General features: G+C 53.7%; 7 protein-coding genes across 7 annotated transcripts; 5 read left to right on the top strand and 2 right to left on the bottom strand.

Annotated features, from left to right (window-relative positions):
- Window positions 1-359: 359 nt before the first annotated feature.
- GUITHDRAFT_90037 (hypothetical protein) lies at window positions 360-1755 on the top strand. The gene is made up of 6 exons (XM_005823147.1): window positions 360-809; window positions 855-918; window positions 1015-1068; window positions 1407-1457; window positions 1508-1536; window positions 1681-1755. The coding sequence occupies exons 1-6, from the start codon at window positions 420-422 to the stop codon at window positions 1729-1731; spliced, it is 639 nt and encodes a 212-aa protein (XP_005823204.1). The 5' UTR covers window positions 360-419; the 3' UTR covers window positions 1732-1755.
- Window positions 1756-2553: 798 nt separating this feature from the next.
- Window positions 2554-3340, top strand: GUITHDRAFT_155292 (hypothetical protein; the record flags this gene model as incomplete). Its single annotated transcript, XM_005823148.1, has 1 exon — window positions 2554-3340. A coding segment is annotated over exon 1 (478 nt), but the record flags the coding sequence as incomplete, so codon positions are not given.
- A 5265-nt stretch (window positions 3341-8605) lies between these two features.
- Window positions 8606-9307, top strand: GUITHDRAFT_155293 (hypothetical protein). Its single transcript, XM_005823149.1, has one exon. The coding sequence runs from the start codon at window positions 8703-8705 to the stop codon at window positions 9255-9257; it is 555 nt and encodes a 184-aa protein (XP_005823206.1). The 5' UTR covers window positions 8606-8702; the 3' UTR covers window positions 9258-9307.
- A 1500-nt stretch (window positions 9308-10807) lies between these two features.
- Window positions 10808-12148, bottom strand: GUITHDRAFT_155294 (hypothetical protein). The gene is made up of 11 exons (XM_005823150.1): window positions 12105-12148; window positions 11888-11963; window positions 11794-11836; window positions 11662-11745; window positions 11571-11609; window positions 11460-11524; window positions 11341-11413; window positions 11228-11293; window positions 11108-11172; window positions 10982-11054; window positions 10808-10935 (listed from the first exon to the last, which is right to left on the bottom strand). Exons 1-11 carry the CDS (start codon window positions 12115-12117, stop codon window positions 10900-10902), a joined length of 633 nt encoding a protein of 210 aa, XP_005823207.1. The 5' UTR covers window positions 12118-12148; the 3' UTR covers window positions 10808-10899.
- A 731-nt stretch (window positions 12149-12879) lies between these two features.
- On the top strand, window positions 12880-15294 carry GUITHDRAFT_165803 (hypothetical protein; the record flags this gene model as incomplete). Its single annotated transcript, XM_005823151.1, has 19 exons — window positions 12880-13005; window positions 13055-13140; window positions 13188-13225; window positions 13275-13320; window positions 13367-13417; window positions 13472-13505; window positions 13551-13594; window positions 13639-13692; window positions 13737-13791; window positions 13839-13902; window positions 13952-13975; window positions 14023-14131; window positions 14208-14299; window positions 14346-14468; window positions 14522-14571; window positions 14627-14663; window positions 14711-14775; window positions 14822-14912; window positions 15066-15294. The coding sequence occupies 19 exons, from the start codon at window positions 12880-12882 to the stop codon at window positions 15104-15106; spliced, it is 1230 nt and encodes a 409-aa protein (XP_005823208.1). The 3' UTR covers window positions 15107-15294.
- Window positions 15295-15941: 647 nt separating this feature from the next.
- GUITHDRAFT_145913 (hypothetical protein) lies at window positions 15942-19672 on the top strand (the record flags this gene model as incomplete). The annotated part of the gene is made up of 10 exons (XM_005823152.1): window positions 15942-17651; window positions 17707-17782; window positions 17826-17977; window positions 18087-18169; window positions 18213-18312; window positions 18362-18467; window positions 18512-18576; window positions 18749-18784; window positions 18955-19368; window positions 19412-19672. The coding sequence occupies 10 exons, from the start codon at window positions 15942-15944 to the stop codon at window positions 19670-19672; spliced, it is 3003 nt and encodes a 1000-aa protein (XP_005823209.1).
- Window positions 19673-19808: 136 nt separating this feature from the next.
- Window positions 19809-21440, bottom strand: GUITHDRAFT_117586 (hypothetical protein; the record flags this gene model as incomplete). Its single annotated transcript, XM_005823153.1, has 13 exons — window positions 19809-19859; window positions 19904-19973; window positions 20028-20071; window positions 20124-20253; window positions 20300-20370; window positions 20413-20487; window positions 20557-20660; window positions 20715-20784; window positions 20844-20978; window positions 21037-21120; window positions 21179-21201; window positions 21253-21345; window positions 21404-21440. The coding sequence occupies 13 exons, from the start codon at window positions 21438-21440 to the stop codon at window positions 19809-19811; spliced, it is 987 nt and encodes a 328-aa protein (XP_005823210.1).
- Between the last annotated feature and the right edge of the window lie 725 nt (window positions 21441-22165).

Raw genomic sequence — 22165 nt, forward strand, 5'->3', positions numbered from 1 at the left:
CCCCTCCTCTCGCCCTCGTTCTTGCCATCCTTCGATCACCCCCCTGAGGCTATCTCAGTCCTCGTCCTCGTCCTCGTCCTCCTCTTCCTCGATCCCGCCATCATCTCGCTCACTAGCTGAGTGCTTGTCTCGTGTGCTGGAGCAAGGAGGGGGCTGGCCGTACCTGGGAGTAACGCCTCAAAGCGCTTCCAGCTTCGACCTTGAGGTGAAGGACATGGGACTGGCGATCTGCTGAGCCATCGCAGGTAGGAGAAGATGTTATCTACGAGGACAGGAGCGTCAGGCTGGTGGGCAAGCGGGAGTACCTCGAGACGGCTCGTCTATGGCGGCAACAGCTCGAGGAGGACGCTTGTCAACTCTCGGTCCTTGTCACCTCCTGCCAGCAGGTCGAGGCCAACGTCGTCCTCCTGCGGTACAACATGAGCTGGACCCCAGCAAGAGCGGCATGGCTGGAGGAGGTTGGAAAGCTTCCCTGGATCAAGGTGCAGAGGAGAGACCTGCTGCACAAGCTGAGAGAGAAGAGTCGCTTCTCTTGGACGTCAGTTGGGCTCTTCTTCCGCAAGCTGGTGCTCGAGAGGGAGCTCATCATCCCTCAAGCTGTCATCCGAGCCAACGCCCAGCTGACGTTCCAGCTGGAGGGAGCAGAGCTGACGTCACAGGCGGAGGGAGCAGAGGCACAAGCTCGTCGGATGAAACTCGTGCGGCACAGCGAGGACTTTGAGCTCCTCGACAGCCTCGTGCGCGGCGAGCTGCAGAACCGCGTCCTCTGCTACGACCTCCTGCAGTTTCTTGATGCGAGGAGGCCCAAGGTGAAGAGGAAGCAGCTGTGCGAGCGAGGCTGAGGAGGATGGCAGAACGTGAGCCTGGATGACTGGAACGATCTTCTCCTCTCCAAGTTCGACTTCCAGAGCGTGCCAGGTATCATATGAGGAAACGAAGGCGGAGTGACAGGAGTAGTGAGGGAGGAGAGGCGATAGTGCAGTCACCTCTGTGGATGACATGCGATCTGTTCAGGCATGGGAGTCCTTGACATACCTGACTTGGAGGAGCAGGAAGGTTTACTAGCTGGTGATTTCCTCTTCCTCCTCCTCCTCCTCCTCTTCCTCCTCATTTCCCTCCTATCCTCCTCCTTCCTCCTCCTCGTCCTCCTCGTCCTCCTCGTCCTCCTCGTCCACCTCGTCCTCCTCGTCCTCGTCCTCGTCCTCGTCCTCCTCGTCCTCCTCGTCCTCGTCCTCGTCCTCGTCCTCCTCGTCCTCCTCGTCCTCCTCGTCCTCGTCCTCGTCCTCGTCCTCCTCGTCCTCCTCGTCCTCGTCCCCGTCCTCGTCCTCCTCGTCCTCGTCCTCGTCCTCCTTTCCCTCCTATCCTCCTCCTCCTCCTCCTCGGTGATTCTCATTTCACTGTCAAAGGAGGAGCTGTAGTCCTTGGATACCTCACCCTCTGCGCTATCGCCGTGGGAGGTGACGGGCGGGCAGCGGGGAGGTGGGGGAAGGGCATGACATGGTTACAGCATTCATCGCAACCGTCTACCTTCAGCAGGTTGATCCATGAAGGAGGAGGAGGAGGAGGAGGAGGAGGAGGAGGAGGAGGAGGAGAAAGGAGGAGGAGGATGAGGATGAGGATGAGGAGGAGGAGGAGGAGGGAGGAGGAGGAAGGAGGAAGGAGTTTGATGAGTGCGAGCAGGTGCAGGAGATGGGCTACATGGAGGAAGCGATATCGCTACTAATCTCTTGATTCATCAAATCTTCTCGAATCCCCATTAATCTTCCTCTCCCACCTCTAGAATTCCTCCCCATCTTCCTTCTCCTTCTCCTTCTCCCCCTCCTCCTCCTTTTCATCCGAATTGGCCTCGCCCTCCGTTGAACCGCATCCTGCACATCACTCAGCGCAAGAATACAAGAGGAGGTTCCAGGACCCGTTGGCGTTCGGAGCGCCCATGGAAGGAGAGAACATTCCTTGCATCTGCTAAGTGCACCACAAGATCTGGTCAGGACGGCAGGGACGAGAGGAAGGGAGCTGAAGAAAAGGAGGAGGAAACAAGAGAATACCATAGAGCAGCACTGGTAGGAGGAGAAGGAGGAGGTACGTGTTTGAGGGGGAGGGGGGGGGGGAGGGCGGGGGATTCTGAAGGAGGAGGAGGAGAGATACCGTTTGTGCAGGCAGGTTCATCCCTCGGAAGCCTCTGGCACCCATCGGATTCATATTTCCTGCCGCTGTCATCAATTGACTTCCCCTATTGCAAGCTCGCCTCGCTTACCTCCCATCCCCATGGACTGCATCCCGGGCTGAAACGCTTCCATCCTCCCTCCATCGCCCGGCATGCCTCCACCAAACATCCCACCTACGGTACCTCGTCAGCTCTAGAGCTCTTCCTGACCTCCCCGGCTCTCACCTCCGCCCATGAGATTCATATCGAAGCCTCCTGGTCTCATCATCCCCGGACCCATTCCATTCTGCATGTTTCCCATTTGCCTTCCTCCTCCTCCTCCTCCTCCTCCTCCTTGCATCGGCATGTTCCTTCGTTCGTTGTAATCGAAATTCTTCTCGAGCGGCCGCGAACTTCTCTGTCCCTCCATCTTCGCGGTCTTCCATTCCTTCTCCTCGCTCTCCTCCAGCCTCCTGTCTCGCCTTGGCGGGCTTGGCTTTCGCGGCTTGGGCGGCGGCAGCTCCTCCTCCTCCTCCTCGTACTCCTCATGGTACATCCTCGCATGTCGTCCACCACCCGAGCTATGAAGGAAGCGATCCGGCGAGTGAGACAGCGAAGGCTGAGAGAGATTCAGGGGGGCTCGGAGGGCCGTGGAAGGACGTTGTGGAATGGAAGGGGGAAAATGCTGCTGCTGCTGCTGCCGGAACTGCTGCGGGAACTGCTGCTGCTGCTGCTGCTGCTGGTGAGGATTGTGGTGCAGGTGCTGCTGGTGTTGCTGCTGCTGAGGTGGGAACTGCTGCTGCTGAGGTGGGAACTGCTGCTGCTGAGGTGGGAACTGCTGCTGCTGAGGTGGGAACTGCTGAGGTGGGAACTGCTGCTGCTGCTGCTGCTGAGGTGGGAACTGCTGAGGTGGGAACTGCTGTTGCTGCTGCTGCCGTTGTTGTTGTGGGATCTGCTGCGGGAACTGCTGCTGCTGAGATGGGAACTGTGGCTGTTGCTGCTGCTGCTGCTGTGGAAACCGCTGCGGGAACCGCTGCTGCTGCTGCTGCTGCTGCTGCTGGTGCTGGAGGTTGTTGTGCAAGTGCTGCTGGTGGGGCATTGGATGCTGCTGATGCTGCGGCTGCTGCTGCGGCTGCTGCTGCATCTGCCCCATCATTTGAGGCATCACCTGGGGTGGTATTGGCCCCGGGCTTCCATACTGATGAGGAGCTTGCATCATTCCCTGCTGGGGTCGAGGGAACCCTCCGGTGACGTGCTGCTGCTGCTGCTGGGGAGGAGGAGGATGTTGCGGCAGGTACTGGCTCTGTACCTGACCTCCCATGCTGCCTCCCATCTGTTGGGCAGAACCTGATGTGAAGCTGATCAGAGAGCGGTGAAGGTCAAGAGCTGGAGGGTAGGAGTGGGGATGAGGCCAAAAGGCGAGGGCAAGAGCTCGTGGCTTGAGGACATCAAGATACCTCCGTATGGGAGGCCGGGAGAGAGAGACGCCGGGGGGGCCTGAGGGAGAGGATAAGAGGCGGCACAGGAGGGCGACAAGAAGCGACATGAGGCGATACTGACAGGCCTTGAGCCAAGGGGGCAGCGACCTGAAGGCAGAAGATCAGACCAGACTCAACAAGGTTCGACAGAGGAGGCGGCAGAACCTGCGCGTGTGTGAGGGGGTTAGTCCAGCTCGACGCTTGAGCAGGAAAGCTGTAGGCTTGAGAAGAGTCAGTTCGAGATCAAACTCTCTCTGTCTCTGCTTCTGCTTCTGCTTCTGCTTCTGTTTCTGTTTCTTCCTCCCTCTGTCCCTCTGTCCCTCTGTCCCTCCGTCCCTCCCCCCCCCCCCCCTCCGTCCCTCCCTTCCTGCCTGCCTCTTTCACCTGTTCCAGCATCTGCTGCGGGCTGAGGGTGCAAAGGAGACGGCTGGAGCTGCTGGGGCTGAGGAGGAGGCTGAGGAGGAGGCTGGGGGGGTGGAGTTTGATGCTTCTTGGGAGCTTTCTTCTCGCCCGCACTCTTGACGACCTTCTTTGGCTCCTCCTTCACCTCCTCTTGTTTGAGTTTCTCCTCCTTTGACTTCATATCACTCTCGAGACACAAGGTCCAAGTGTCCTCACCTCTGCTGCTTCTTCCTCCGCCTTCTTCTTCGCTGCAGCCTGCTGGGAGTCAGCTGACAGGAACACACCAATTGATGAAACCTCCTCCTCGAGTCGTTTGGCCTTCTTCTCTTCCGAAGTCTTCTTCTTGAAATGACCGAGAGAAACCTGAACAGTAATGCAAGAACCAGTGTGAAGAGGACAGGTAAAGATCAAGGAAAAGCGAGGGATCAAGAACAGAACAGGGGCAAAGATGGAGACAGCAACGAGAAGTTGAAAGGGTACACGGCGGCCGAGGAGAGGGAGGAGGAGAGACGAGGAGGAGGAGAGACGAGGAGCAGGAAGAGAGGAGGAGGAGGAGGAGGAGGAGGAGGAAGAGACCTCTTTCTTGGATCCGAAGGAGATTGAAACTTTCTTCTTGGAGTCCGCCAGAAGAATCTCACTCACCGCCTTCTCATCCGATGAAAGAAACGCGAGCAGGGGATTGTGTCCCGCCTTCCACACCTGCTCCTTGTCAGATGTTTCTTCCTCTCCCTCCTCTCTACCCTGCTCCCGTCTCTTCCCTTCCTCCTCCCTCCTCCTCCCTCCTCCTCCCCCCTTCTCTCCACTCCCTCCCCTCGTCGCTTGTCTCCATCTCCCATCTATCACCTCCGTTTCTCCGGCTACTCTCTTCGCCATAGTGTAGTCACTGAAGGCCTTCATCCTGTCGGCCGCACTCTCTTCCCCCAGCTGGCACAGCATCTTGAGCACCTGTTTCCACCTCAGCATCCAGCTCCACTCCAGCTGCGCCTCTGGCCCTCACCTCCTCGTTGGTCACATCCTCAGGCTTGCAAAGGCCACTGTGTACGAGAGGGAGCTGAGGGAGCGTCAGAGGAGGGGCAGAAAGAGAAAGTCCCTTGCCATGATGCCTCGCAACTTCTTGCGAAGCTCGACTTCCTGAGGATCCAACTTTTCTGCAGAGGTTTCAGCTGGAGCTGTCGGAGAGGTTCCAACCTTTTCTCCCTCGCCCCTCGGGGTCGTCTGACGTCTTCTCATCTATCGGGTTCAAGTCACGCTGACCGTCGTCAGGGTGGGACACAAGTACCAGCATGCTGCTTCACAGCAGCGGAGACTGCCGCTGCCAACTGTAAGCCCCAGTGAGTTGATTACTCAGAAGAATGACGGCTAACGATGGCACCAAGGAGGGAAACAGGAAGGAGAAGCATCAAGTGAAGAGGAATTCCGAGAAAGGGGAGGCAGCAGGAGTAAAGAAGAAAACGAGAAATGCCTTGGCTGCAATCGTAGAGGATCGGTCAGCGTCGCTCAAGCCTTCTTGATCGTTGTCTCCCGCAACCTCCCTGACACTGAAAAGTGAGAGACGAAACAAGAGAGGGGCGGGGGCGGGGGGTGGGCGGGGAATTAAATTGAGAGGCGAAGGGAAGGATAGCAGGTGAATTTAGTGGAGAGACAAGGAGAGGTCGGCACTCCTCCTAGTAACTCGTTGAGCGCAAAATGTAGAGGATTGGAAGAGAGGAAACGATCGTTCAAGGGAAGTGCAGGACGAGGATCTAGCCAACATCGCACATGGTTTCTGACGAGCGAGGAGGGTACAGCGGGTTGGATGCTGTAGAATTAGCATCATCATCTTCAATCTGCTGCTGTCCTTCATCCTCTTGTTGCTTCGAAACTTCCTCCTTATCCATTTGAACCTTGTTGGGGATCGTCTCCTCTTTGATCCCATCTCGTTCAGCCTCCACCTTCATGCTCTCGGCAGCAGCAGATCGTGTCTCCTCATCTCTCATACGCCTTTCAGATTTAACTTCCTCTCTTCTCTCCACCGAAGATGTCGACCTCACCCCTTCCGTCTGGACCATCGAGTCCCTCGCTCGCCTCAGATCTTGGCGCATTCTGTCTAGGTCTTCATCTTCCTCTGTTATTTCTCTTTGAGGTTTCCTTTCAGAGTCATCTTCTTCTCTCCTCTCAGGTCTGCGCAGCTCCTCCTCGAACCTCCGCTCTTGCCTCCTCTCTTCCTCCCCTCGTCGAAGTCGGTAGTCTTCTCTCCATCCTCTCCCTCCATCTCTCGCATTTTCCCCCTCGTCATCTTCCGACTTGCGCATCCTCCCAAAACGGTCCATTCTAGCATCCATGCCCTCCCTACCCTCCGGCCTTTCCCTCGTTCGCGTGCTATCAAGCTGCCGTTTCTCTGTGACCTGACCTTGTCGTCAGCATCTCATCGACAGCAGATTGCAGTGTCACGTCTACCTCCTCGTCATCCTCCGACCTTCCCCGTACACGGTCACTGCCACAAGGCTCAGAGATCTCAAGCAAGCATGTTGCTCAGAGCAATGGGACCTTCTGTTCGAGTCTCGAAGGCTCCGCCTTGCTCCCTTCCTCCTGGGTCCAAACTATCACACCTGGCCTAAAGAAGCAACATTGCCATACCCCCGCATCTTCCTTGTTCTGCGCTCTTCCCCATCTCCACTTCCTTCATTGTTTTCTCCTGCACTAGATTCGCTGCTGTCATGTTCTCTTATCCTCAGCCGGATACTCGACGTGCTTGAATCTTCCCCATCCTCCTTACTGCTCACACTCAAACTCCTCTTCCTCACGCTGCTTGCACTGCTTTCGCTTCCCACACTTCGGCTTCTTCCACGACCGCCGCCGCTGCCGCTGCTACTGTCCTCCCCCAAAACTTTGCGAATTCGCTCTTTTGTCTTCTTTCGTAGCTCCCTCTTCCTCACACCTCTGTCACTATCACTCCCTCTCGTGTCGCCTGCGTCCGCTCTGGCACTGATCTTAGGGCGCCTGCAGCAGAACTGAGGAGGGAGCCGAAGGACCAAGGAAGAGCACGAGGAGAAGGAAAGCTGAAGCGAAGGAGGAGGAAAGCAAATCATACCTCGGGGGGCTTGCAGCCTGCTCCGAGACCTAGGATGGAGTTAGAGATAGGAAAGTGTGATGTATGGACGCATCAGTCGCTCACAGATCTTCTCTCCACAGCTCTTCCTCGACTGTCCGTGAACAAGTCAACTCGTAAGAACAAGCTTCCCCTCACTTCTCCTCCTTGCCTGGGGCTCTTCGACTTTGCGGTTTCCTTGGGAGACCTTGCAAGAGGATCAGGGGTCAAGAGGCGATAGCATAAGGTGGAGGAATACATGTTCTCCGTTGTTGGCCCTCGCCGTCTCTTCATGGCAGGCTCTGGACTGTTGGAGCTGGAACACACAGTCACACGACAGGCTAGGAAGTCAAACATTCGTACCCGCTCCCGCCCGATCGTTGTCGTCGTCTCAACACAGGGCTTCGGCTCCTCGACAAGCTCCTTCTCAACCGTCACTGAGAGAACGAAAAGGAACATCATGCTCACCGTCGCACAGGGGAGTCGCTCATAGAGCCTTCGGAGTCCATCTTCTCTGCGCGAACGACGTCAAGGCCATGGCCTGGTGGGCTGCTACGACTTCGAGGGGCAGGGGTGAATCGACTCACCTCAACTTGGAACACGCAAGTACTATGGGATGAGTATTCACCTCAACGGGCAGTGCTACACAAGGCTAGACGTACAGCTCCACATGTGCATGAAGAGATCCCTTCAATGAAGTATCAGTCACACAAGGAACAAGTGGGCCTCATCACATAACATTCTTCAAAGAGACCATTCCGTCATATGCATATGTTCAATCTTCACATCTTTACACTTGAAGAGGTGTAGTACGCAACTATCTGTGAACTTCGCTTACAGACACAAGAAAATCGTATGATATTTGACTCCAGCCTAACTAGTTGCAAGTGTGAACCTTTTCTATTCATTCTCCTTCTCCTCTCCTTCTGTTTCGCGCTGTGCACATCACGTGATCCTGGTTTGAATATCCTCATCGTCCTCTTCCCACTTCTTTCTTCTGTCCTCCCTCCTCTCCTCCCTCCTTCCTCTCCCCACTTCTCCCTCCTCTCCTTGCTCCTTGCTCCTCTCGTTCCTCCTCCTCATCTCATCACTCCTCCCTCCTCACCTTCCTCCTTCTTCCTTCCTCCCTCCATCCTCATATCCTCTCTCCTTCTTCATCTCCTCTCACCTTCCTCCTCTCCTCCTATTTCTCTTCCCGCCATCACATCTCTGTGCCGCATCGCACGACGGCACGCTCTCACTGCCCCGGATACTGCACCGGATACTGCACCGGATACTGCACCGGATACTGCACCGGATACTGCACCAGATACAATGTCGGCACGGGCCGGGCCCGGCCGCCGAGTCACCCGTACGGTACACTCTATTTACTCAAAGTGAAGTTAAAAACGGTACCGGCGTTCCCAGTTCTTTACTCAAAGTTAAGTTAAAAATCTCAGTTCTAGTGACACTGATCGGGTATCTCGAAATTTTAGTTAAAACACCGTCATCCCTCAAACCAGCAGAAATCCGACCAAACCGTCCCTTTATCACCTGTACAGGACACGGCTGAAGTGGGAGCAGGAGGAGAGGCAAGGGCGGTCAGGGAGTGGCTCAGATAGTAGATCAGAGGATGGACACGACTGATATGGATGAGATGAGTGAGCTAGACGATGGAGAATCTGAATTTCGAGAAGTCTGGCGGCAAAGGGACTTGGAGCACAGGAAATGTCTGGAGGAGGCTTTCAAGGTGATAGACTGCACTGCAGACGTTAATGTGCAGGCCATGTACGATCCGGGCAAGTACTACTATGAGGAGGAAGGCAATGAATTCGAGGAGTGCTGCTTTTTCCGAATATTTTTCGAGGAGGACGTTTTCTGGGACCATTTCTTTGATAGGACGGTGTTCAATAAATGTTGGGTTCTAGCGAGTAATGATTATTTCATGAAGATATTGGATTATCACGGGGATATTTTCAGAGTGATGACACCGATCATGCCCATACCAATGAGATTGTACATTCTCAAAGAGCTGTTGGCATGGTTGCGCAAGGAACAGAAATGCATAGGCGATTTTGCGGAAATTTTTCAATTTATTTGCCATGTTCTTCCTGAGAACATGGATTTCAAGAGGCATGTGCTCTGTCACTACATCTATTTCTATTATAAACAAAATCTCATTCCGTAGAAACGAGCTAGCCCGCTAGTATAAAATTGCAATAAAGAAAACAGTGCCATACTTTCCTTGCTTCCTTATGTTTTTTTTCAAATTCCTGTTTTTTCCTTGCTTACATAGATTGAATTCGTCTTTGTAGGAAGTAAAAGTATCCATGAAAGAAAGACTCTCAAACCCAACTGTGCTCAGAGGACCTGATAGTAGCCAAGCCTTATAAACTTCGAAGTTTCACTTTCCGAAGTTCCGAAGTTCACCGCTGTGGTAAGTTGGCCACGCCACGCCGGATTGCCCGCCGTGATTCGTCACAGTGCCGGGCACTGCGGCAAGGCCGGGCTCGGCCGCGGCGCCCGGCGCGCGCCGCGGCTCAGCTCGACTCGCCGAGGCGGCCCACTGCCGGGCACGGCCTAGGCTACTTGAAGTTGCCAGTGGCCAGTGAACTGACCGTGATCCGTTTGGCCTGTGCGACAGTGTCAGGGTCAAGCCTTTACTCAAAGTTAAGTCAAGCCTCCTCGACTCTCCTGATTGTCCTCGTACTGATTTTAACTTAACTTTGAGTAAAGTAGACCGTGATCCGGCTTGCTAAACGCGTCCGCGTTGAATTGTGAGGGAACAATGGAAGTGAGGGACCCGACCCAGGCCGCCGGGCCCGCGTGGCGGCGCTGACAGCCCGGGCCGCCGGCCCGGCCGGGCGCGGCCCGGTGACCGTCAGCGTCAGTCCGTTGACTCTACCGTACTACCGTCCGTCACCCCGTGGCACGTGCCAGGCAGATAAGGTCAGACTGCGATGATACGATGTGATATGTCAACGATTTGACGGGGACGCACTCTGAGAACTCTTTGAAAAGAAGTCTTTTCAACTTACAAAGAACGTCGAGCATGTAAAAACATGACAAACCGGCATTTCTCTGCATCCTGCTCCTGCCTGCTCCTGCCGTTAATCTTGCCCAGCGTGGAGGATCCCAGCACATATCTTTGATTCATTGTTGTGATCATGATTAAGTCAGCCGACAAGACTGTTTTCCTCAGCTATTTTGGTTCCGGTGCCACCCCTTGCGTTGTATCAGACAAAGATGATATGGTCACAGCTTTGCGAACTCAATCTCTGCCTCAGGAAAACGAGTTACAAAACAAAGTATGTCAACCATTTGAACATCTTTTAGCGAGTAGCATTCCTGCTCAAATCAAGAGTTAGATAATATGATATTCTTTAAACACAACAAGTTGTTATAAGACCGTAAGATGTTATTCTATTTTACAAAAAATAAACTCAAAAACCAATGGCTTATCATCGTTTTTTCGGTAGGTTGGTATGGCATCATTAAAAGAATTTTCATGAGTGTTTGACTTTGTGAACATATAAGGTTACTTTGTGAATATATAAGTTTATTGTACCAGCGGAGCTAAGACTTAAGAATCGTTCGATGATATCATAAATCTTAATTCATCCTGCTTCATTACGCCGATATTGAAATGAGTAACTTACTTTGGGGCAGACTTCAACTAGGATCATGCTTCAACCAAGCAGATGGATGTTATTCATCCTACCCCGAACATCAACATATTGTAACGGGTGATGTTATTGATTCACTTCAAAGAAAAACCACGAGCTACGACTTGACAAAAGTCTATTACGACTTGAGTCCTTCATAAGACTCTACAAAGGATTATGCCATGTAGAAGGATCCCACATCTGCGATAAGCTTAATTCCCAGTGCTCAAAGCAACGCAGCCGTCACCACACTAGTTTCTCCTGCAAGATATCTTTCAACGCTTTGCTTCTCGAACTTCTTCTCTTCAGCAGATCGCAGTCTGTTCCTCACACAACATCACTAAATTTCAAAATGTTGTTGCCAAAAAACCACCTGGGCGAAGTGAGGTCAATGTCCCAATTACCAGCAGCGAGCGACTGAGTGCTTGGGGTTGAGAGCTGCATCAAACCATGATCAATCATCGAATTACTCATTCATTTCTTTGCGGCAGACCTCCTTGAGCGACTTCCTGCGAATCCTATTGGCGTAAAGTGCATGCCAGCTGGCCGGGTCCCAGGGCTAACAAGGTCAGTTCTCACGTCGTATGTCAGCGCGTCAAAACCTACCACAGAGCTCTCTCCATTCTGATATCTCTGATACGCCTGCTGATTGTATTTATGCTCTTCTGCTCTTTTCAATCTGCACCATAACACAATCAAGAACGAAAATTCCCTTGTGCCCTTGCCTGGATGACGTCTGGTCTACATCCCAGTTACCGTGGGCTAAAGACTGAACACGCATATTTCTGGCCTGTTGATGGTTATAAATGCGTAAGTTTCTGGGAAGATAAACATACATAGACAGGGGTCGGCTCCCCTCGAGCGATTCTCTCGTCCTGTTCGATGTCAAACAAATCAATCTTTTACATGAATGGTTTGGCAATCAACCGCTTGCTTCCAGAATTTGTCCATCTCTTGCATTCGGCGAGACGAGGTTCTCTGCTCGATGTTCCATGGAGCAGAGTTCAACATCTAGCATGCGAGGTCATCGCCAGAGGATTCTGACAAAGAAGCATTTACCTGCTTGGTGGCATATGGCGGGTAGACCTCCAACAGTTGCGACCTGATGTTCAGAGATGAGCACACCTTCATATCTTAGATCGCATGTCCATACCCGTGAGCCGACTTGTGGTGGACAACGAGAACCACCATGGACACCAAAAATATCACACAGCTGGCAGCAGCAATGCCTGAGAACCATCATCGTGAGCGACACATACAACCCGGTCTACATCAGGTATGACGAGAAGGAAGTTAACAGCACAGACAGGAGCATGAAGAAACGAAGTGGATTCCACTGACGTGCATGCTGGCCTCGCAAGGACACGTACCTGCCAGCCCCATCGCGACATGCCGCGAAGAGCCATACATTTTGGCACACAAACTGGCGCCGTGCAACTGTGACCGGGAACTTAACCGGCCGTACGCCGTTATTTGCCGTTACGTGGGGATGAGGGATGCAGGGGATGAGCGGGGATGAAGGGCCCTCGCTGCTAAAATGAGACCTCTTGGGCTTGACCCCGGGCTAGCAGAAAGAGATGGGGGTATAGGTAAGGGGATTCTTAAATGAGACAATAAGGTAAAAGCTGAAGGGGGGATGGTGGTAAGGATGCTCTAGGAGCTAATCGCCCAGGGAGTCTGCCAGGGAGTATGCACGAGGACGACAAGGGTGGGCAGCAGCAATGAATGCGCACATAAAGAGCGACGTGTATAAGATGAGAGGAAGAGGACGAGAGAGAGAGAGTATGTATGCATGCACTTGAAGAGTTGTTGATGCTACTCCCTTAATCACTTCGGTCTTGATCGAACACGACAAAGTCATGTTGTGAATCGAGCACCGGTGCCTTCCTAGGTTTTGACCTGGAGAGGACAGATGAGGAGGAGAGAAAACCACGACCAAAAGTTTTACTAGTGATGTAGGACGCATGTATGATCAGTCAGTGTTCATTCCTGCAAGGGGCTGAAACGGTTCGAGCTCTGCTCGTTGATCAAAGTTAGTACACTGAAAGTGAGTCGGGTCATGAATGGAGCGAGAGCTCTACATTCTCGGCATGACGCTGAGGAAGATAGTGAAACATCAACGTGATTTGAAATACGATTTGAACGATGTTCGATTCACCATGCTCCCTGCTGCTGCTGCTGCTTCAAACTCTTAACAGTGGTTTAGATACGTCCCTGAAGATGACCAAGGGTCTTACCCGCGGGCACTTATGGAAGAGCTCCAATGAGAATGTGAGAATGATTTGATGTTGAACTGCCAAGAGTGTGAGTGCTCCCCCAGGTGCTACAAGTGGTGGATCATGAGAGAGAGGCTGAGTTCGAAGGAGACCCGAAGCTCCTTGACGCGCACAACCTGAGCTTCGAAAGGTTCTCCTTGCCTCTCAGATGATCTCAAGGCAGACGAGGGTGTGCAGGTCCCCCGTCGGTATCGAGCTGTTCCAGATAGTTGCAGGTTGATGCGCAGAGGTTTGTATTACAACTCGTAACTTTCGTCCCTTCAGGAAATTCCAACTATGCTTTAGCTAACAAGATTGCATCTCAACTTGGGTTCAGTTAGAGTCCTTAGAGACATTAGCCCTAACATAATTTTTAGCATCTCGATATCTGAAGCAGAATGCAATCGATTCAACGATGGAGAATGCAGGTGGAGTACCTTAAATCGGCTTCACTTCGTGCTGATCAGTTGCTTTGCGACCAGCATCAAATTAGGCGAATCTGTTCGCAACACACATGTAGTACAGGCTTGAAGCAGGTGTATCATGATTGACACACCTCAGGTGTTTGTATTGCAGTCCATCTGTCCGGGTAGAACCTCAGATCGGTAAGCGACTTTCCTGTGCCCCTCCGTGCTTATCTCTTTCCAAGGACTATCAACGATCATTTGATGGAGCTGTTTCTCCTTGTCCGATGCATGAAACGGTATTGTATCACTTCTACAGGAATTCAGTGACGTTGTTCTCCAGAGCTTCTGCCTCTCGTGTGACCGCCATCCTTCCTTACTACGGTTATGCGCGCCAGGTCTGGCAACTAGCCTGCTCTTCTTCTTCACGCTTACGTGCTGCAAGGACGAGAAGACCAAACCCCGAGTGCCGATTGCTGCTTCTGATGTTGCTATGTTGCTAGAAGCCGGTGTGAGAGTCTCTTGTCTTGATGTGGAGCGCTGATTGGCTGCGCGCAGGTGGAGTTGACCGTATTCTCGCGGGTAACGGTCGACCGGCTCTCCTTATCTTGACTTGTTGTCATTGTCAGTGGATCTGCACTCCGCTCAAATCCAAGGGCAATTCCAGCACTGCCCCGTGGACAATCTGTCTATGTTTGAAGACATGGCGGAATTCTTCATGCGAAACTTCTACAACAAGTGAGTCGATTTTTGACCTTGCTCTTTCCTGCAATGTCCCAATATTGTTTCAAACCAAACTTTTACATACTTACAGACTAGGAAGCGATGCAGAGATAACAATCGTTTCGCCCGACGCTGATGGCACCCCGAGAGCCAAGTTCTTCATGGGCTTGTTGATCGATCAAGGTGGTTCATAAGGTGCAATCTCAACTCAGTTGAAAGGTTTGTTCAGGCATTGAGAATGTTTCCCTGGCCATCACGATAAGGCAGAAGAGCTCGAACTCGATCGTGGTCAACCTAGTTGGAGATATCGTGGGAAAGCACTGCATCATCGTGGACGATATCATTGACACCGGTGACGCCTCGACAGTTTCTTGTGGCTTCAGCTGCCCCTCACCTCTACCCCAGGCTCGCGTGTGTGTACAGCAGCAGAGACTCTGATCGAGCTTGGCGCCAAGGTCAGTCAGAGCTGCTCCTTGTTTCGAGCAATGACCAGCTCCCTTGCTCCTGCAGAGCGTCGGCGCCTTTGCCAGCCATGGCGTCTTCTCTGGTATCCTGCTACGCGCGGACAGCACGGCGTCGTAACGGTTGTTGCAGGGAAGGCTCTTCTTAAGATCGAAGCATCAAACCTCGACTACGTCGTCGTGTCTGACAGCATTCCTGTGAGAAGCGTTGCCGCTGAGCTTGTGGGAGACTGAGCATCGGCAGGTTGTGTCAGACATTCGCTCCTACACCACCAAGGTCGTGCAGGTCTCCTGCGCTGCCCTCATCTCCGAAGCCATTCACTCGATCATGACCGGTGCTGCTGCTGCTGCTGCTGCTGCTGCTGCTGCTGCTGCTGCTGCTGCTGCTGCTGCTGCTGCTGCTGCTGCTGCTGCTGCTGCTGCTGCTGCTGCTGCTGCTGCTGCTGCTGCTGCTGCTCTCCTCCTCACCCGTGACTGCTTGTCTGCAGGCCACCAGGTTGAGCACTTGTATAGCATTGGAACCGAATGAGCGACAGTGCGCGACGTCCGAAGCAAACCAGCTTCTCGCCCATGTGAAGCTCTTGTATAGTCAAACCTCCCACAACCTCTCTTCGTGTTGTCTCTGAACTCTCTTGACCCTGTTTGTTTTCCTTTAATCCTGTGTGATGCTACGTCACGTCCTGAGAGGCAAATGCAGAATAAACTTCAGTGCAGCTGATAGACGATCTAGACCCATACTTGATTGAAATTTAGAGGTAGGCAATGCAAACTCGCCTCAGAGGAAAGAAATGACTGTCTTTGAGACAGCAAATTGCTCCTACACTCGAATTTAGAGGAATGATGCGGACTTGATGAGTCTCCTCAAATAGTCGCAATGTGAGAGAATGGAGAGGAGGGAGAGGAGAGGAGAGGAGAGGAGAGGAGAGGAGAGGAGAGGAGAGGAGAGGAGAGGAGAGGCGAGGCGAGGCGAGGAGAGGAGAGGAGAGGAGAGGAGAGGAGAGGAGAGAGGAGAGGAGAGGAGAGGAGAGGAGAGGAGAGGAGGGGAGGGGAGGGGAGAGGAGAGAGGGATGGAGTGAGATAATTTGAATAAGAATATCCTGGATAGATGATATTCGTTTTCTTTTCTTGGTTGTTTTGTGTGGTCAAGTGTCAGTGACTTTGCCTAGAGGTCGTGTAGACTGGTAATGGTTGTGACTTGGGAGAGAGAATTGAGTGAGGTAGATGCGATGCTTCTCATCAATTGTAGATTGTTTATTGATGCCTTGAATATGTGCAGATGAAATAGCACCACATGCTTTTATGAGGGGGAAAGCACTCGGGAATTGCGAAACCAAATAACTCTGCTAAGAATCTGGAACGGCGCCATGATGTTTGTTGAAGGCGACCAGATGGAACGCACAAACAGCGGGGATTCTATCATATCGAAGCACAACTCATCCTCAAACTCAGTCAACGAACTTCTCACCAACAACTTTGCTTCGCCAGTCCCTGACCTCTCCTCTTTGTCATACGTAGACTTCGATGTAAGAACTTTTTTCCGCGAGTTCGATCCTATCTCGTCCGCTTGCTGGATGACAGCTGGACTGTTTGAGATCTTCTTCATCCGCATCCCTGACTTGTTGTGCGATTTTCTGCCCTACTGCGGCTCAGTGGTATCAGGAGCGGCGCTATACATCTTCGCTCAAACCCTCGCGCTCCTGTGGGGGTTCTTGGCCATTGCCGTTGCAGTCTTATGCACCAAGACGGTCAATCACATCGAGAACTGCTGGTTTGACCACCAGCTGACGAGCTCGACTTGTGCTGAGCCGGTATGGAGGATCCTTGTGTTTGTCTACATCTACTACTGTGTGATGGACATATTCTGGATCCTCGCCAAGTCTCTCTTTGAAGTGGGCTGGGAGATGTACGGGGACTTCCCAGGAGCACGCATTCTGCTGAACCCCAAGATCTACTTCCACGAGGTCTTCGGGGAGGAGAAGCGACAGGAACAGGAACCCAGCAAGGACGGGAGTGCGAGGGCCCTGCTAGGGAGGGTCCAGTACAAGTGTCTGCTGATCCCGCTACTCGTGATCTTCATCGTGTCAGTCCTGCTCTCCGCACTTCAGATATGTGCTGATGTCTTCTGCCGGGAGAAAGAGTCTCCTTGGATCCTTGAGTTGCTCGCAAGACCCTCGTCGAGACTCTCCCGTACTCTGAGGTTCACCCTCTTCATAGGGCTGCTGCAGTGGGCACAGACGTTCCACGCTATCTTTCCGAGGTGGTACAGGACCTTGAACAAGCTCAGAGGCGCTGCCGTCCTCAAGTCCTTCTTCATCTTCGTCGGAATCCCCTCCGGCGCTCGCCTGATGGAGTGGACCCTCCATCCCGGCGAGCCTTCAAGGATCTTCCCTGGCCTCTCCCACACGACCATCGACAACATCCTCGTCATCGCCTGGACGGGCATCTTCCTCTTCGCCTCCTCGGAGATCCTGCGCCTCCCCCTCAAAGACCTCAAGGAGGCGGGCCTGCAGAAGGAGATGTTCAAGGACTCGAAGCTCTGGTGCCGGCAGACGCTGAGGTTCAAGTTCATGCTGGTGTCGTGCGAGGTACTTCACTTCATCCGGGGGGTCCTGTCGGCCAGGATGGGCTTCACCTTCTCTCAGAACGATCTTATCCTCATCTCCCTCGAGTACCCCATCCTCCTGGTCGTCATCTGGGTCTCCGTCTACTGCTCCCTGGTCCTCTCCTACCATGACCTCGCCCTCGTCTCCTTGACCCCCGTCCTCTCCTCTTTGGGCTCGAAGCTGCTGGGGGTCGAAGCTTGGGGCATCGTAGTCTTTGTAACCCTCCACCTCGAAGGCTTCCTGGTGGACCGAACCGCCTCCTCCTCCAAACTCATCCAGGGCTTCCGCAAGTCTCGTCTCCTCTTCGACTCTCAGCAGCACAGTGCCTCCGCTGCCACGGAACCGCGCATGGCCAACGGGTACGAGAGGAAGCTGGGAGGACAGATCGCGCACGTCTTTCTGCTCATAGCGTTGGGCTTCTGGTGCTTCCTGGCCATGCTAGGCATTCTCTCTGCTATCCAGGTCGACCAGGTCAGAGGAAAAGGAGGACGAGGAGGAGAGGGAAACAACAGCTGACACCCTGCAGGGCTGGTTCCCCGCAAACGCTTTCATAGCTCTCGACAAAGTTTCCGACAACTCCACCAAGATCTTTCACGACTTCGGTCACCGGCGGTCGAGCCCTGCAGTCGCTCACCTGGCTGACAGGTACCCTCACCCTCAGCAAGCGACTGTCTCCCGGCCCCCACGCATCCTATGTGGGTCTACCCGAGTACGCGATCTGCAACAACGAGTTCTGGGGTATGAGAGCCATCGACTACGGGCTCCTCTCCCTCGCTGCTTACTTCGGCCCAAAGGAGGTCAGAAACTCGTCCGTTGGTTCTCCCCTTCCTTCGTTCTCTCCCTCCTTTCCTCCTCCCTTCCTCCTCCTCCTGCCTCTTCCGTTGCGCTTGTCTACCCTGCTCCCAGCTACTCCTTAGCAGCTCCCTACAGGTCGACGCCGTCCTATCTGCTTTCTTTCCTCAGCAGAGCTGCACCAGTCTTCATGACAAGTATGCTCCTCCACCGTGACCGCAGCCCCTGATGGCCGCGCAGGAAGCTCGAAGACGCGTTCGACACGTGCAGGAACTCGAAGCTTCCTCGGCACGTCGATCAGCATGAAGGAGTCGACCCGTCCCAGAAGTTCTGGACGGAGGTGAGAGGAGCGGGGAGGGGGGAAGGTCATGACAGGGAGGGGCTGCCAGGTTGTCTTCGAGGAAAGAAACTTGACTGTCATCTCCGTTCGCGGCACAGAGTTTTGGAGGCTCAGTGACTGGCTCGAGGACGTGCGCATGTGGACCGAGCCAGCAGGTCTGACCGCCTCCTCCTCCTTGAGCTCTGTCACGCTACCGCAGTCTTCACTCTCCTCTCCAACGTCTTCCCCACCATCAACATCTGGTCCCCGCAAGCCACCGCGATGGTGACGGACACATACCAGGCAAGTGCCCAGCTTGTCTGTCTTCCTGACCTGCTCCTCGGCATCCGTTGCCTTATTTGCAGTCCCTTCCCTTGTTTCTCTTCTCCTTCAATCTGCCTCCACTCCCCTTGCCGACTCTCTTCCCTCCCTCTCTTCCTTCTTACCAGATTTCCAGAGCCTTCTGAAGGCGATCGGACTTCCAGACTCAGAGGTACCTTCCCTTCCTCCTCCGCTCCCTTCCTATCCCTTTCTCACCTCCTCAATCCTTCTCTCTTCTCTTCATCCACCGCTCTCTCTCCCCTTCCCTTCCTCGCCTTCCTCTTTCCCCCTCAACCCGCAAACCTCCTCCACCATTCATCTCCCTGCTCACCTTGCTTGCAGTACAAGTACAATCGCCTCGTCCGTCACATCCGCCATCGAGTTCTCCCTCGAACGCCTCCGGGCCATCAGGTAGTTCTCACCGGCCACTCCCTCGGCGGGGGAATTGCTCATGTAGTAGCTGCGCTGCTCAACCTGCCGGCCGTGGCCTTCAACCCTCCGGGGGTGTACAAGTCCCTTGCCAAGCACCTGCACTGGCACGGAGAGGAGAGGAGGCAGATGCTGCATGCTGCGCACAACCGGACGGTGACGGTGCTGGCGGAGAACGACTTCATCGGCCGCCTCTTCGACTCGCACGCGGGGCTGGTGCAGACCATCACATGCAGCACCGACCAGATGGGACCCCTGGGCTGCCACATGATCGAAAACGCCGTGTGCAACCTGCTCCGGCACTGCAACAACGACCCCCGATGGCAGGTGAGGCGACAAGACGCTTTTTCCTCCCTCACCCTCCCCGCAGACTTGCTGGTACTCGTACGACATGCAGCCGCTGAAGAAGGGACTCACTCCGTCCTTGAAGGGGCTGCGGGAGAAGCTGCAGATGCTGGCAGAGCGAGTGAGGGAGAAGAGCAGAGCAGGGAACCTCTCAGTCATGGTTGAGATGCTTCTGACCCTCGTCGCCATCCTCGCCACCATCTCACTGAGCCTGCGGCTAGTCTTCATGTCCGTCCTGGACGTTAAGATAACCTCCAACCTCGACCTGCCCAAGCAGCCGCACTGAAGGCGAGCGGGTGGGAGACAAGCTCAGAGGGAGTGAGAGTGTGAGAGTGAGAGAGGAGTGAGAGAAGACGGGGGAGCAGGAGCTTGTCAGAGAGCAGATAAATGTAAACATAACAGTGAAAAAGCGCTTTCTATCCTCATGCGTTGTACTTGGCCGAGGCTACCTCCAGGTCCCGCAGGTCTTGTTGCTGCAATTCAGTCAGTACTCTACTTCCCTTCCTCCTCCTAATACCAGGCTCGCGGGGAGGACGATCCCCTTCTTGGAGTACTGCTTGAGAAGATCCTTGATGGACTGGCCGTACCTGAGGGGCGAAGACGTCAGGAGCACGTGAGACAAGCACTGGCGACAGTCATACTGATGAGCATCTGACTGTGAGAGCTGCTTGCCGAACAGTTCCTTCTGCAGCTTGTGATCCGTGTCCTCGATCTCCTGCAGCAGCCTCGTCACTCACGTGCCACCATCGGCACTTCCCTGCCTTATCGCTCTCCGCCGTCGACTGGAAGAGAGGAAGGTTGAAGATCTGAATCCCTCCCTGCTTCCTCACTGGTTGAAGCGCTTCCACCTCCTCAGCCACCAGGTTGCTGGAAGGAGAGGGTCAGCAGCCGATCTCTCATCGCGAGCATCTACTTGAATCTGCTCTCTGCTGACTTCTCGGCAGCACCGGCTGCCAGGTACTTGGCAAGGCTGTCGGCGACGGACTGCAGGCTGTGAGCACAGGAAAGGGATGGTCTTTCACTCACCTGACTGTACTGGGGCAGCTGAGAGCTGAAGAGGTTTTCTCCTGCAGTGCCGCTTGTGTTCCCGGGGTCCATGACCTGCGGTGATATGAGGGGAAGAGGAGGGAGGGAAGGTAGGGAGGGGAGGGAGTGAGGGAGGGATCGAACCTTGTGGGTCTGCAGCCAGGCTTGCGAGCCCTGATCGGGCATCCACGTTCTCTGCTGGCAGAACTCTTCGCCGAAGGGCTTCTGACAGAAGGAGCTTGTGAAGCCTGTGGCAACGGTCGGTGATTCGGAGACGTTCCGACTTAAACTTGTCAAGTTACCTGTGCAAGGGCCACCAGCCTCATGGAGCTTGCTGGTCATGTCCGGCTTGCAGAGATCCTGCTGGAGCATCTACGCAACCCGTGAGTTGTTCAGCCCTCGACTCTAGAAGTTGTGTGCTGCTGCTGCACCTGCCCCGGCCTGAAGTCTTGACCGCAGCTGTTGCACTGACATTCGAAAAGGACTCTAATCGCCAAGCACTGGGCTTGTGCTGACTGGATGTCGTCAGCATAGACCTTCTTGATCTCATCTTTCTCGACTTCAAACTGTTGAATGTCTTGTGTGAGAGATCTTGATGGTTTCAGGTGCAATCAAGTATCTCACTGTCGCTTTGCATTGCTCATCACAAGCATTGGCGGGAGGGGGTCCTTGCTGCAAGGTTGGGTATGACGTATAGGGACCATTGGCCTGCAACTCATGGTTCAACATGAGCGACAAGGACTATGAGACAGGTTCCTCGCTGTACCTTAGCATTCAATCGCTGGTAAGCTGAGAGAAAATCGTTATCTGCATGGCTCGAAAGCAGCTCAGCGGTCTTACCCATATAGCGAGGATCATATCGAGCGTACGCTTGCGGGTTTGCTGGGAAGGCCGGCATGTTGCTCAGCTCGTGCTGCCATGTTCCCAACGGAGCTGAGAAGGCAATGGTCAGGCTACCAAGAGATGATATCCATCATTGAAACATGTGAACCTGAGTTCTCGTCAGCCCACAGTTTCGAGGCTGACATACTGGTTCGCAAGGGAGAGTCGAGCTCTCCTCTTGGAGAGATCGCAGTGATGACCAAGGCGGTCGCAAGCAGACCGAATGACAGCATGGCGACTGATCTCCACGAATCCACCCGTGCACTCCCCGTCTCCTCAGGCAGCCTGTATGGTCCCAATATCAGTCACATAATCACAGAGTGCTGCTCTCCTTAGCACTTCTCTTGATCTCTTCCTCCTGCCTCGCTCGCCTCCATCACTTTCTCTCCCCAGCATCTCATCGTCGCTTACCTTCCTTCCTCCTCGTCCGCCATGGCTGCCTCAGGAGCTCTATTTCGGGCGACCTGACTTGACAGCCGATCAAGTGGGGCTGAGTGGAGATGAGGGCACAATTGGCCTTACAACGGTCGGTTAACGGTTGAGCGAAGAAAGGGGAACTAGGGAAGAAGAGCAGAAGGAAGAGGATGATGATGATGATGATGATGATGATGATGATGATGATGATGATGATGATGATGATGATGATGATGATGATGATGATGTTGTTGTTGATGATGATGATGATGATGATGATGATGATGATGATGATGATGATGATGATGATGATGATGATGATGATGATGATGATGATGAGGATGATGATGAGGAGGAGGAGGATGATACTGATGATGATGATGATGAGGATGATGATGAGGAGGAGGAGGATGATACTGATGATGATGATGAGGATGATGAGAATGATGATTTGTTG

This window comes from Guillardia theta (genome assembly GCF_000315625.1).
Source record: "Guillardia theta CCMP2712 unplaced genomic scaffold GUITHscaffold_113, whole genome shotgun sequence".
Lineage (NCBI taxonomy): Eukaryota > Cryptophyceae > Pyrenomonadales > Geminigeraceae > Guillardia > Guillardia theta.